At 47.0% G+C, this 14,820-nt stretch overlaps 1 protein-coding gene across 1 annotated transcript in view; it reads right to left on the reverse strand.

Annotated features, from left to right (window-relative positions):
- Positions 1–14,820, reverse strand: part of LOC140710975 (cytoplasmic dynein 2 intermediate chain 1-like) — a 102,508-nt gene that overhangs the window by 82,878 nt on the left and 4,810 nt on the right. The window contains exons 2-5 of the mRNA XM_073013972.1: positions 14,738–14,791; positions 13,042–13,462; positions 8,988–9,070; positions 5,152–5,460 (exon numbers count right to left, since the gene is read on the reverse strand). Coding sequence (XP_072870073.1) covers positions 5,152–5,460; positions 8,988–9,070; positions 13,042–13,462; positions 14,738–14,791 — 867 coding nt within the window. The remainder of the gene's footprint in view (positions 1–5,151; positions 5,461–8,987; positions 9,071–13,041; positions 13,463–14,737; positions 14,792–14,820) is intronic.

Here is a 14,820-nt window from a genome sequence, read left to right on the forward strand (position 1 = left end):
AGACACAGACCAATGGAACAGAACAGAGCCCTCAGAAATAATACCACACATTCATAACCATCTGATCTTTGACAAACCTGACAAAACAAGAAATGGGGAAAGGATTCCCTATTTAATAAATGGTGCTAGGAAAACTGGCCAGCCATAAGTAGAAAGCTGAAACTGGATCCCTTCCTTAAACATTTTACAAAAAATTAATTCAAGATGGATTAGAGACTTAAATGTTAGACCTAAAACCATAAAAACCCTAGAAGAAAACCTAGGTAATACCATTCAGGACACAGGCATGGGCAAGGACTTCATGTCTAAAACACCAAAAGCAATGGCAACAAAAGTCAAAATTGACAAATATGATCTAATTAAACTAAAGAGCTTCTGTACAGAAAAAGAAACTACCATCAGATTGAACAGGCAACCTACAGAATGGGAGAAAATTTTTGCAATCTACCCATCTGACGAAGGGCTAATATCCAGAATCTACAAAGAACTCAAACAAATTTACAAGAAAAAAACAAACAACCCCATCAAAAACTGGGCAAATGATATGAACAGACACTTCTCAAAAGAAGACATTTATGCAGCCAACAGACACATGAAAAAATGCTCATCATCACTAGCCATCAGAGAAATGCAAATCAAAACCACAATGAGGTACCACTGCACACCAGCTAGAATGGCAATCATTCAAAAGTCAGGAAACAACAGGTGCTGGGGAGGCTGTGGAGAAATAGAAACACTTTTACACTGTGGGTGGGACTGTAAACTAGTTCAACCATTGTGGAAGACACTGTGGCGATTCCTCGAGGATCGAGAACTAGAAATACCATTTGACCCAGCCATCCCATTACTGGGTATATACCCAAAGGATTATAAATCATGCTGCTATAAAGACACATGCACACGTATGTTTATTGCAGCACTATTCACAATAGCAAAGACTTGGAACCAAACCAAATGTCCATCAGTAACAGACTGGATTAAGAAAATGTAGCAGATATACACCGTGGAATACTATGCAGCCATAAAAAAGGATGAGTTCGTGTCCTTTGTAGGGACATGGATGCAGCTGGAAACCATTCTCAGCAAGCTATCACAAGAACAGAAAATCAAACACCACATGTTCTCACTCATAGGTGGGAATTGAACAATGAGAACACTTGGACACAGGAAGGGGAACATCACACACTGGGGCCTGTTGTGGGGTGGGGGGCTGGGGGAGGGAGAGCATTAGGAGATATACCTAATGTAAATGACAAGTTAATGGGTGCAGCACAACAACATGGCACATGGATACATATGTAACAAACCTGCATGTTGTGCACATGTATCTTAGAACTTTAAAGTATAATAAAAAAGAAAAAAAATTTAAAAATAAAAATAAATAAAAGGATAAAGGTGTGACAGATAGGATAATGAGGCCACTGTATTCCTCTATTAAAGAAGTCACTGGTCAGGAAGCTTAGAAGAACATTTTGTATATTTATTGTACTTACTCATACCCTTTGTATCTCTAATTGATAACTGGAGAAAGCTTACAATAAAAGTTACATAATTCTAATTAAAATCATACATCAAAAAATCATATAGAGGCTGGGCACCGTGGCTCACGCCTGTAATCTCAGCACTTTGGTAGGCCAAGGAAGGCGGATGACCTGAGGTCAGGAGTTTGAGGCCAGCCTAGCCAACATGGCGAAACTCTACTAAAAATACACACACACACACACACACACACACAAATAGCCAGGCGCACGCCTGTAATCCCAGCTACTAGGGAGGCTAAGGCAGGAGAATCACTTGAACGCGGGAGGTGGAGGCTGCAGTGAGCCAAGATCACACCACTGCACTCTGGCCTGGGCAATACAGTGAGACTCAGGCTCAAAACAAAAAAAAAAAGAAAGAAAGAAAGAAAGAAAAAATATCATATAGAGAAAGTGACAGACAATCACAGAGAACATCTATCCCTAGGAACAGTCCCAGTTACAATTACTAACAGTGCCCCTTGCACTTTATGGTAACCACAGGATAATTACATCAAGCAGCAGGTTCACAGAGTACTCAGCTGAAGAACATCTGAGTTGATACTAATTTTGAGTATCAAAAGCCGCAAAAGTTTTGAATTTCTAAAAGTCAACGCAAAGGAAAATTTTAATTATACAATGCTCGATCACCGTTCCTGAAGTTATATCATGTATCTGTTCATTTCTTCCTTTTTCTTTTTTTTTTTCTTTTTTTTTTTTTTTTGAGATGAAGGCTCAATCTGTCTCTCAGTCTGGGGTGCAGTGGCACGATCTCAGCAAACTGTAACCTCTTCCTCCCAGGTTCAAGCAATTTTCCTGCTTCAGCTTCCCGAGTAGCTGAGATTACAGGCATGTGCCACAACACCTGGCTAATTTTTGTATTTTTTTTTTTTTTTTTTTTTTTTTTTTACTAGAGACGGGGTTTTGCTATGTTGGCCAGGCTGGTCTCGAACTCCTGACCTCAAGTGATCCGCCTGCCTTGGTCTCCCAAAGTGCTGGGATTATAGGTGTGAGCCACCGTGCCTGGCCTCTTTTTTCTTTTAAGACAAGGTCTTACTCTACCACCCAGGTTGTACTGCAGTGATACGATCACAGCTCACTGCAGCCTTGACCTCCTCCACTCAAGTGATCCTCTCACCTCAGCCTCTGTAGTAGCTGGGACTACAGGCGTGTGCCACCATGCCTGGCTAATTTTTTATTTTTATTTTGGTAGAGATGGGGGGGTCTCACTCTATTTCTCAGGGTGGTCTTGAACTCCTGGGCTCAAGAGATCCTCCCACCTGCTGAGTAGTAGGACTCCAGGTGTAAGCCACCACACCTGTCTGAGATTTGATTTTTTTTTTTTTTTGGTAATTCTTTATCCTACGGCTTCTCCAACACAACATAAGCACCATAAGAACAGTAATTTTTGTTTTGTTCACAGCTGTATCCTCAGCACCTAGAACCGTGCCCAGCACACAAGCCACTCAGATAGGAACAACTTGTCTTAAAAAGAAAACGTCAGTCATCTGAATAATCTTTCTTCTGGGACTAATTTGAAGGCAGTGGTTTTACAAAAGTACAGGATAATGTTCTTCATAGACCATTTTTCTCATCCACCTTTAATAAAAGCCAAATCTATGTCCAGAAAGGCATTTCTGGGTGGAACTAAGCACATGTAACCTAAGTCACTTCCAGTAATTAAACGTGATTTAGGGAATGGAGAACAGCCAAATTCAATAAAAGGTGAGTGGTGAAGTCTAAGTTGTGGGTACGTGAGTGTTCACTGGAAAATTATGTCGACTTTGCTGTATGTTTAAAAACGTTCATAATACAACGTTGAGAGAAAATGATGAAGTTTTGATCTAAGGAAAGAGACTTAAAAACAAAAAAAACGGTCGGGCGCGGTGGCTCACACTTGTAATCCCAGCACTTTGGGAGGCCGAGGCGGGCGGATCATGAGGTCAGGAGATCGAGACCATCCTGGCTAACACGGTGAAACCCCGTCTCTACTAAAAATACAAAAAATTAGCTGGACATGGTGGCAGGCGCCTGTAGTCCCAGCTACTCAGGAGGCTGAGGCAGGAGAATGGCGTGAACCCGGAAGGCAGAACTTGCCATGAGCCGAGATCGCACCACTGCACTCCAGCCTGGGTGACAGAGCGAGACTCCATCTCAAAATAAATAAATAAATATAAATAAATAAATAAAAACCAAAAAAAATTAATATCTGTCCTCAGGGAGCTGCTTCTCATCTAACCTTCAGTGTGGCTGACTGAGGGAGTCCACGGGCTTTCCACATTGCAGATGTGGGTAGCAGAACCGGCACTGCCTCAAACCTGCTAAGAAACACGGCCAAGGCCCTGATACACACGGAGGGCGTGGGCTGCGGGAGACAGTGGGGTCTCAGTGAGGAAAGGCCCTCGGGGCAAAGGCAAGGGAGGTTAAAGGACTCAGACCCCACACAGGACAGCGCAAGAGTGGCTGAGATGGCCGGGAGCCAGATGGCTTCTGCTCGTAACACAACTGCTTCTTGTTCTAAGGGCTCCCAGTTCTAACCCACTGGCTTTTGCGTTTTACAGCAAACATTGCAGTGGTCACCAGCTCTACATGCATTTCCTCAGCTGTGTCAATTCAGGTTGGGAGATCCAGGTCCTGCGCTTCTGCTGAGGCCTCCAGTCTCATCCCTGAAGGCGTGACTCTCCCCTAGCCTCAGGTACCATCTGACCCTTGCAAAGATTTCGCTTCCATCTTAAAGGAAGCATCACCAAGAAACAGGTAAATAAAATCATATTAGCTTCAGATTCTGTAAAAACAGAGCAGCAAAAAGCATGCTGAGAACAAAAGGTGCTAAAACACCTCTAGGAAAATCCTAAGTACAGGGATGAAACCACAGACCTCGGAGGGAAATTAGATCCTCTGCAATCAATGCTTTTACATTTTTGTTCTGCCTTGTTTTGCTTTTTTTGTAAACTTATACCAATTCTGGTTGAAACGTTTGCTAATTATTCACTTAATTTCCACTTTAAAACCTACCAGCTTCCTTTTCAATGTTAAATTTCAAATTTTTTTTTGTTTTTTTTTTGAGAGACAGAGTCTCACTCCATCACCCAAGCTGGAGTGCAGTGGTGCGATCTCAGCTCACTGCAACCTATGTCTCCTGGGTTCCAGCGATTCTCCTTCCTGAGTTCCAGCGATTCCTCTGCCTCAGCCTCCAGAGTAGCTGAGATTACAGGCACATGCCACCATGCCCTGCTAATTTTTTTATTTTTAGTAGAGACGGGGTTTCACCATGTTGGTCAGGCTGGTCTCAAACTCCTGACCTCAGGTGATTCGCATCTTTGACTCCCAAAGTGCTGGGATTACAGGCATGAGCCACCGCACCCAGCCAGATTTCAAAATTTTATGATAGATTTCCAAATATCTGTTAAAAGTACATTCACAATATAATCAAAATATGTGACATCACTTTTCTTAGGAGATCAGTAATCTGTCTGTACTAACCACATCATCAAGACCTGAGTCGCATTTCTCCTAAATTACTACTACCAGGCCACAAATCTCAACTTTGTCTGGCGACACGACCCTGTAAACCTCCTCTGAGAGTGCTGACCTCATGGCGGCTGTGAAGGCAACGAAGCATCGGAAGGGGTACCTTGGATTCCCTTTTCTTGTGCTCGTCTTTTGCTGATCTCTCTTTTCTATCCACACTGGTTCGGTGCCTCTCATCATCAAAATGAAGGACTTCTTTGTGTCGCTTTTCTTTATGTCTTTCTTCCCCTTCTTTTTCAGAGAATGAATTACTTTTCTCTTTGGAATATTTTTCTCTTTTTTCCCTTGTGCTGCTTTTTTCTCGGTGTTTCTTGTCTCGATCTGGGTCTCTAGGCTTCCTGTGTCTCCTGTCACCTTCTTCTTTATAAAGCCAGTACTTGAGAGGGTTGTCCTTGCTGTCTCCGTACTGCAGCTGTAAAACACAACAAGCTGAGAAACACAGGAGCACGTCAAACAGGAGCGCAGCCGGCCTCCCTCTCCATGGGTTTCGCAACAACAGATCCAACCAACCACAGATCAAACACATTCGAAGAAAATCATGTCTGTACTAAACATATACAGACTTTTTCCTTGTCATTACACCCTAAACAATAACAACTATTTACATCTCCTTTATATTGCACTAGGGATTTTAAGTAATCTAGAGATGATTTAAAGCATCCAGGAGGATGTGCGTAGGTTATATGCAGACACTACACCATTTTATACGGGGGACTTGAGTATTCATGGATTTTGGTATCTGAGGGGGTCTTGGAGCCCTTACCCCATGGATACCAAAGGACAACTGTGCTGTCTTTATAAATGTTATAACAAAAGGAGGAAAACTTATAGAACTACCACTGCCCCCTTCACTCCTCAATTCCACTGTCAGATACATTCCTGAAAACTTAATCTGTTACCCTTCTGTAAGGAAAAACGCTATTCGTGTCATGGTGCACGGTCAGACACTGCTGCCACCCCAACGTTACACAGTAAACTCTCTGCACCCCAGCCACCTCGCTCCCACAGAGAAAGCAATGCCTCTCCGCATGGCGCCCGGCACTCACAGCCAGCCCTCCTGGCCTCCCCACATGGCGCCCTCCCGGCCTCCCCACATGGCGCCCTCCCGGCCTCCCCACATGGCGCCTTCCCGGCCTCCCCACATGGCGCCCTCCCGGCCTCCCTACATGGCGCCCGGCACTCACCGTCGGCCCTCCTGGTCTCCACAGCCTCATCCCTCATGCTTGTGGCCCTCAGCCTAAGCTCCGCCAGCCCTGGGGTCCCTCCTGCTCAAGCTCTGACTTCTCTGAGAGATGCCCTCTCCGGTGAGTACGACAGCACAAGGCTGCCACATCTCTCACATGGACACGTCATATCACTCTTTCTCTCCTAATTAGTCCCACGCAGATAGAGTCTTGAAAATGGGACCAGCGTTTAGTCATCTCTGCGATGAAAACACTGCAGATGCTCAGGGCACCAGCGGTCATCTCCATCCCAAGCTGCAGAGCAGGTCACCACAACGGAATACTGCTGGCTTGGACTCTTAGTTCTGGGAGCCCTGACATCGCGTTCAACAGACCCCAGATTGTGCCCGTCCCTGTCCCTTCACGTGGAGTTTCCTCTGCTCACCCCCAACCAGGGACCACTGGACTCCAGGTCTGTGGCACCCTCCGCATCTCTCAGTTCCCTGGGGGGTCTCCTGTGGACCCAACAGTCTCCTCACTCAGCTCCTTCCTCAATTCTCCCCAACTCCCATCCACCCGACTCATCTTTGCCAGGGCGACCTTCCTACGGAAAACTTGCTAATGCCCTCCCTGACCAAACACCTCAAAGTTAGAGAACCATTCACACCATTCATCAAAATAAACTCTGTGTAATTAAAGATTTAAGTCGTCTTTTTTTTATTTTTTGAGATGGAGTTTCACTCTTGTTGCCCAGGCTGGAGTGCAATGGCGCAATCTCAGCTCGCCACTACCTCTGTCTCCCGGGTTCAAGCGATTCTCCTGCCTCAGCCTCCCAAGTAACTGGGACTACAGGCACGCGCCACCACACCCTGCTAATTGTTTGTATTTTTAGTAGAGACGGGTTTTACTGTGTTAGCCAGGATGGTCTCAATCTCCTGACCTCGTGATCCACCTGCCTCAGCCTCCCAAAGTGCTGGGATTACAGGCGTGAGCCACCACGCCTGGCCAAATTTAAATCCTTTTTTTTAAAAAAAGTTAAAGACCCAGAAAAAAACACAGGTGACAACTCATGTAACTTTGCTGTGGAGAGAGCGTTCCATCAACAACAGACCTGCTAACAGCACAGACCTGGTAAAAGCACAGACCTGGCTACTTCATGATTTTAAACTTACTTACAAAAATAAAAATCCCCCAGGTCCAATTCAACACCAGCCAAAAACAGCAACATAAATGACTGGCAGAGAGTTAACCTTTAAAGTACTCTTACAAACCAGTAAGATGCACCAGTGAAAAATCAGCCAAGAGCAGGTGCAGTGGCGCACGCCTGTGATCCCAGCACTCTGGGAGGCCGAGGTGGGAGGATCACTTGATACCAGGAGTTCCAGGAGTTCAAGACCAGCCTGGACAACACAGTGAGACCCAGTCTCTACAAAAAATTTAAAACTGGGCTAGGTTTGGTGGTACACACCTGTAGTCCCAGCTACTCGGGAGGCTAAGGTGGGAAGACTGCTTGAACCCAGGAATTCCTGACTGCAGTGAGCTATGATCACACCACTGCACTCCAACCTGGGTGACAGAGCAAGACCCTGTCTCTAAAAAATAAAAATAAAATAAAAAAGAGAAAAAGAATAAGCAAAAGTACACAAGTGGTAAATAACAAAAGACAGTAAACCTGCTTTTAAAAATGCCCAGAAATGCCATTTTCTTCTGAATCAAAAGAGCAAAACTTTTAAATGACGATAATGCCCAGCTCCTGCTTAGGACAGGAGGAATTATGCTCTGATGATATAAATAATTACAACTTTTATGTAAAGCAAATGGGGTAAGTTTACATTTACTTCTAGCAAGTTCATTTCCAGAAATTAATCATAAGGAAATAATTATGAACAAACCAAAAAGCATACCATCTGGATGTCTTTATAATTTAAAGAGAAAACACAAACACACAGAAACAACCTAAGTGTCCAAAACCACAGGTGCCTCGAGAGCACCAACACATCCACACCGCGAAATACTAAGCCACGCACGCACTGAAACACGGAGAGAGACAGGATCACTCAGGAAAAGGCTCAAAATGTGTTCCGTTTAAACAATTTATAAAACAGTAAAAATCTAACTAAAGAAAACAGTGTTATACATACACAAATATACAGACCTGGAAAATACATACCTAAATGCTATCAATACTTACCTGTGGGGTAGGATTAGACAGTTTTTATTTTCTTATTACTTATTTGTATCTTCTAAATTTTTTTTTTTTTTTTTTTTTGAGATGGAGTCTCGCTCTGTCGCCCAGGCTGGAGTGCAGTGGCGCAATCTCGGCTCATTACAAGCTCCGCTTCCCGGGTTCACGCCATTCTCCTGCCTCAGCCTCCCAAGTAGCTGGGACTACAGGTGCCCACCACCACGCCCGGCTAATTTTTTTGTATTTTTTGTAGAGATGGGGTTTCACTGTGTTAGCCAGAATGATCTCAATCTCTTGACCTTGTGATCTGCCTGCCTCGGCCTCCCAAAGTGCTGGGATTACAGGCGTGAGCCACTGCACCCGGCCTATATCTTCTAAATTTTCTAAAATAATCACAAATTACCTTTGGAACCAGAAAAACACATTCGACCATGGGGAGAAAGAAACTGACTACACACAGTGCTGAAGGCCTTTTCCAGGCCTGAAAACTGGCTTAGGACATTTTCTAAAAATGCTTCTAACAATAACGTTTAAAATATCCTTTACTTGGCAACATTTGGAAAACCTTTCCCCAGGCCTTGCTTCGTATACCTTTCTTTCTCGGTATCTTCTTTCTCTGTCTTCATCTCCTCTTTCAGAGTCTTCATCTTTCTCTTCACTTCTTACTTTACTTACTACAAGAAGTAAAACATATTTTTAATACTCCCAAATGTTAGCACATCAAAAAGTTCTTTTAACATCTTGCTATGGACGGTATTGCACATTTTATGCTTATTAATATGTATTTAAAAATATTCTTCAACTAAAACACATGTCTCCAATTCAAGAATGAAGAGTTCTAGTATCAAAATGAAGAAGGAGATGAACATGGCGATCTCAGTTTGGATCTGCGTCCCCACCCAAATCTCACGCTGAAACACAGTCCCCAGTGCTGAAGGTGAGACCTGGTGGGAGGTGACTGGATCACGGGGGTGAATTTCCCCCGGTGTTGTTCTTGTGATACTGAGTGAGTTCTCACAAGATCTGGTTGTTTAAAAGTACGTGGCACCTCCCCACTCTCTCCCTTCCTCCTGCTCCGGCCCTGTAAGACATGACCGCTTCCCTTCACCTTCCCCTAGGACTGTAAGTCTCCTGTGGCCTCCGCAGCCACGCTTCCTGTACGCCTGCACAACTGTGAGCCAGTTAAACCTCTTTTCTTTATAAATTCCCCAGCCTTGGGTGTTTCTTTACAGCAGTATGAGGACAGACTCGTACACTAAGGAACAGAGAGACTTCTTGCCTCGCTCAGTTTGCTGCTGAAGCAACCAGGCAAATGTCTGAGTAACCCTTGGAAATTCAAGAGGGAACCAGACCAAACTCATACAGCCTTCAGGGTTTCTGCGCGTCACGCAGAAGAAGAGCTTAGTCTGAACAGGAGAATGAGCCCAGTCAGCCAAACACTTTAGCCAAATGTGAGCTCCAGGGAAACGCCTGCCCTCCTGGATGCACTGAGGACCCAGAGCAGCCCCCGTACCTCCTGGCACCCCCACTGCTGAGGGGACCAAGGAAGTCAGAGGCCCCTGAATAAACAAGGAAGCCAAGTGCAGCAGACCCCCCAGGGCACCAGGCTACAGCATCCATCCTGGGCTGGGGAAGCTGAAGCACCAAGGCCCAGCATGACCTGCAAGAGAGACAGGGGGCAGAGCCAGGCAGGTACCGATGACACCAAAGCATCATCCAACAAGGAAAGCTGGACTTTCACTTCTGAATCTGCACACAAAAAAGGCATCAGATGTAAAATTCAGAGAGTGGACACTTTAAAAGATCAGGGCAAAGTTAAACTTTCAAAGACCACTGAGGCAAAGTGCATTCACTCAAAAAGCATTTACCAGGCTGGGTGCGATGGCTCATGCCTGTAATCCAAGCACTGTGGGAGGCCGAGGCAGGCAGATCACGAGGTCAGGAGTTCAAGAACAGCCTGGCTAACATGATGAAACCCCATCTCTACTGAAAATACAAAAATGAGCCGGGCGTGGTGGTGTGCGCCTGTAATCCCAGCTACTCGGGAGGGTGAGGAGGAAAACTGCTTGAACCCGGGAGACAGAGGATGCAGTGAGCCGAGACTGCAACACAGTACTCCAGCCTGGGCGACAGAGCGAGACTCCTCCTCAGAAAAAAAAAAAAAAAGGCATTTACCAAGCACTGAGCACTCCTCTAGGAGTCTGGGTTACAGAGGGAGAGCCCCGCTCCAGGTAGATTTTCAAGGCGGAAACCCCAGGACTCTCCGAGAGACTGGAAGAGAAAGCGGAGCATCAGGATACGTCCCAGGTCTTGACCTCAGGACGCGAGGATGCACGTGCTATCGACTGAGATGGGCAAGCCTGCAGCACAGCCGGTGTGGAGGGGCTACTGGAAGCTCCGTGTGGGGTACACTGCGTTTGTGTTATCTATTAGACATCAAAACACAGGGGATACACAAGCCTGGAATTCAGGGACAATGCCCAGCTGGGGGTAAAAACTTGGAAATGAGGACAGAGACAAACAGTATTTAAAACCATGAGACTAGATCCAGCCAGCAAGGGCAAGGGGTTGCTGGAGAAGAGGGCTGGGGACCCAGTCCTGGATAAAGGCCACACTGCACAGACGGGCGGTGCGGAAAGAAAGGAGATGAGAAGAGACGTACAGAGGAAAGAACTTGAGAGAGTCTAGTCTACAATCAGTTTTCAAAAGTCTTTCCAGTACAATTCCTTTCAACACCACGTTGAAAAAACGAGCAGGTAGCCAAAAAAAGGGTGATGTGAGAACAAAAGATGTTATCACAAATAAATACCAAAAACGTCAAAAACAATCATTTTGAAAAGAACATTAAATAGTAGGACAGCTACTATTAAAATTAATTAGGCTCTGTCTAAAGTGCAGTGGCACAATCTCGGCTCACTGTAACCTCCACCTCCCTGGTTCAAACAATTCCCCTGCCTCAGCCTCCTGAGTAGCTGGGATTACAGGCGCATGCTACCACGCCTGGCTAAATTTTTTGTATTTTTTGTAGAGACAGGATTTCACCATGTTGGCCAGACTAGTTTCGAACTCCTGACCTCAGGTGATCCACCCACCTTGGCCTCCCAAAGTGTGGGATTACAGGCGTGAGCCACCACGTCTGGCTAGCTAAATGGTTTTTTGAGTTTTCGTTTTTTCTTTTGAGACAGGGTCTCACTCTGTTGCCCAGGCTGCAGTGCAGTGACACAATCATAGCTCACTGCAGCCTCAACCTCCTGGGCTCAAGGAATCCTCCCACCTCAGCCTACCAAATAGCTAGAACTACAGGCAAGCACCACCACACACAGCTAATTTTTTTATTTTTTGTAGTGATGGAGTTTCCCTATGTTGCCCAAGCTGGTCTCAAAATCCTGGGCTGGAGCAATCCTCCCACCTCAGCCTCCCAAAGTGCCGTGATTACAGGTATGACCCACCACACCTGGCCTGAATGAGTTTTTAAAATACCAAAAGAGAACAATGATAAAAAGTACACACACACACCCCACAAGAGAGAGAATATCTAACTTCAAAGATAAAACATTTGTGAAAACTATGAGAGAAAACAAAAATAATGAATGAACATTTCAAAAGAGGAAAATGTCCCAAACAGCAAGAACTTTTAAAATAAATAAATAAATAAATAAATAAATAAATAAATAAAAGAAATAGAGCCAGCTGGGCACAGTGGCTGTTGTCTGTAATGCCAATGCTTTGGGAGGCTGCGGTGGGAGGATCACTTAAGCCCAGGAAGCTGAGGCTGTCGTGAGCTGTGATGGCACCACTGCACTCTAGCCTGGGGGCAGAGCAAGACCCTGTCCAGAAAAAAAAAAAAAAGGAAAGGGGAAAGAGGGAAGGAGGGAGAGAGGGAGAGTAGGAAGGGGAGGGGGTAGGAGGGAGGGGAGGGAAGGGAGGGAAGGGAGGGAGTGAGGGAGGGGAGGGAGTGGAGTGAGGGAGGGGAAGGAGTGAGGGAGGGGAGGGAGTGGAGAGGGGAGTGAGGGAGGGGAGGGAGGGAGGGGAGGCAGGGAGGGAGTGGAGGGAGGGGAGGGAGGGGAGTGAGGGGGGAGGGAGGAGGGGAGTGAGGGGGGAGGGAGGAGGGGAGGGAGGGGAGGGAGGGGAGGGAGAGTGGGGGGGAGGAAGGGGAAGGAGAGAGGGAGGGGAAGGAGTGAGGGAGGGGAAGGAGTGAGGGAGGGGAGGGGAGGGGAGGGATGGCAAGGAGGGAGGGGAGGGGAGGGACAGCAGGGAGGGAGGGAGGGGAGAGGAGGGAGGGAGGGGAGGGATGGCAGGGACGGAGGGGAGAGGAGGGAGGGAGGGGAGGGAGGGAGGGGAGGGATGGCAGGGAGGGAGGGGACTGAGAGAGGGAGTGAGGGAAGGGAGGGAGGGGAGGGAGGAGAGGGAGGGAGGGAAGGGAGGAAGGGGAGGGGAGGGAGCGGAGGGAGGGAGGGGACTGAGAGAGGGAGTGAGGGAGGGGAGGGAGGGGAGGGAGGAGGGGGGGAGGGGATGGGGGAGAGAGAGAGGAGGGAGAGGAGGGAGGGGAGGGAGGGGAGGGAGGGAGGGAGAGAGAGGAGGGAGTGGGCTATCAACCTGTCACCAGCAGCGAAACAGCCCTGCAGGAAGGCAAACAGGGACCCACCTGAGCGGCCTTTCCTCTCCGCCCGCTCCAGGAGCTGCCGGTCGTGTGTCTCCTGGCCCAGCAGGTTGTGGCGGGCCACGGTCTGCCGGGGCTCTTCCTTCTGGGCCCTTCTGTCTTTTTCTTTTTCCCTGTCCTTTCCTCTGCTGTGAGACTTTTCTGCCTCTCGATGTTTCTCCTTCAGCTTTTCTTTCTCCCGGTCTTTTGCATCTCTTCTCCTCTCCCTCTGTCTGTCTCTGTCCCTCTCCCCACGAGGACTCTCCTTAGCAGTGTGGACTTCAGCCGCCCTGTCTCTGCTCCTGGCATCCTGGTCGGGATCCCTCCACCTCGGCTCCTTGTGTTCAGGAGGGTCCATTTCAGACTCCTTACGCAGCTTCTTCTCTCTGTGCTTCTTTTCTTCCTTGGAACCGCCTGACTGTATGGCCTAAAACAAGAGAACAAAGGGTCCTCCGTGACCAGGAAGGCAGATTTCCATTAGACTTTTAATACCTGAATGTGAGAAGCACATACAGCTGAAGGACCTTAAAACATATTTGCATTCAGCTGCTTTCCAATCTCAGTTTCCAATCCTAGACGGGTCATGGAGGTTCTTAGAACACTAAAGGACATGGAGTCAAGCTTAGATTTCTACAACTGCCCACCCACACCCCTGATATCATGGACATTCGCATTTATCGGCAAATCAAATGTAAAATACTACGTGTATCAGAGGGTGAAAAATTACCTATCGGGTATAATGTTCACTATTCGGGTGACAGGTACAATTCGGGTGTCAGGTACAATTCAGGTGTCAGGCGCACTAATGGCCCAGACTTCACCACTCCGCAAGATACGCATGTAAGAAACCTGCACCTATAACCCCTAAATGTGAAAAATAAAGTAAAATTCAAAAAAATAAGTAGGGCCAGGCATGGTACCTCACACCTACTATCCCAGCACTTTGGGAGGCTGAGGCAGAAGGATTGCCTGAGGCCAGGAGTTCAAGGCTAGCCCGAGCAACACAGCAAGATCCGCATCTTACCCAAAAAATTAAAAAATTAAAAAAGTAGCAGGCCTGGTGGCTCATGTCTGTAGTCCTAGCTACTCGAGAGACTGAGGCGGGAGGACAGCTTAGGCCCAGAAGGTCAAGGTTGCAGTGAGCTATGATTTCACCACTGCCCTCTGGCCTCGGTAAAAGGGTGAGACCCCATCTCTAAAACATAGAGTAAAATTAATTAAAAATAAACAAATAAAATACTACACGTGTTAAAAGAGAGATACCCAAGTTGTGTTTTAAAATCGCTAAGACACAAACCACCTGGGCCCTATACAAACAAGGACTCTCTCCGTCCCAAAGCCCCTCCCCCCACCCCGCCGCCGTCCCAAAGCCCCTCCCCGCACCCCACCGCTGCAGCCCCTGAAGCCAGCACTCCCACCCTGGAGCAGTGCGGAGGCCCCTGAGCCTTGGCAGGGCCCCACGAGCGGTGGGAGGGTCCAGCTGGCTTAACAAATGTTCCAGAGGGACTGTGAGCTGCACGCCTTCACCTCTGATTGGAAAGTATTTCTGCAGTGAGGCGCACGTAACCAAAGTCACACAGTGCTGTGTACCAGGTAAAGTGGGTCCAAGAAAACCACGCGAGTCCCTCACAGACCCCACGAGTCCCTCACAGACCCCACGAGTCCCTCACAGACCCCAAATCCAAATCGTTACGATCATTACCCAGAGATGTTTTCTGAGGTCATCTGCTTTCCAGGTATCATCTTTGGTTCTTCTCTAAATAGAAAAGTATAAAGTTAGAAGGT

The sequence above is a fragment of the Chlorocebus sabaeus genome, unplaced genomic scaffold (assembly GCF_047675955.1).
Source record: "Chlorocebus sabaeus isolate Y175 unplaced genomic scaffold, mChlSab1.0.hap1 unalloc_scaffold_114, whole genome shotgun sequence".
NCBI lineage: Eukaryota > Metazoa > Chordata > Mammalia > Primates > Cercopithecidae > Chlorocebus > Chlorocebus sabaeus.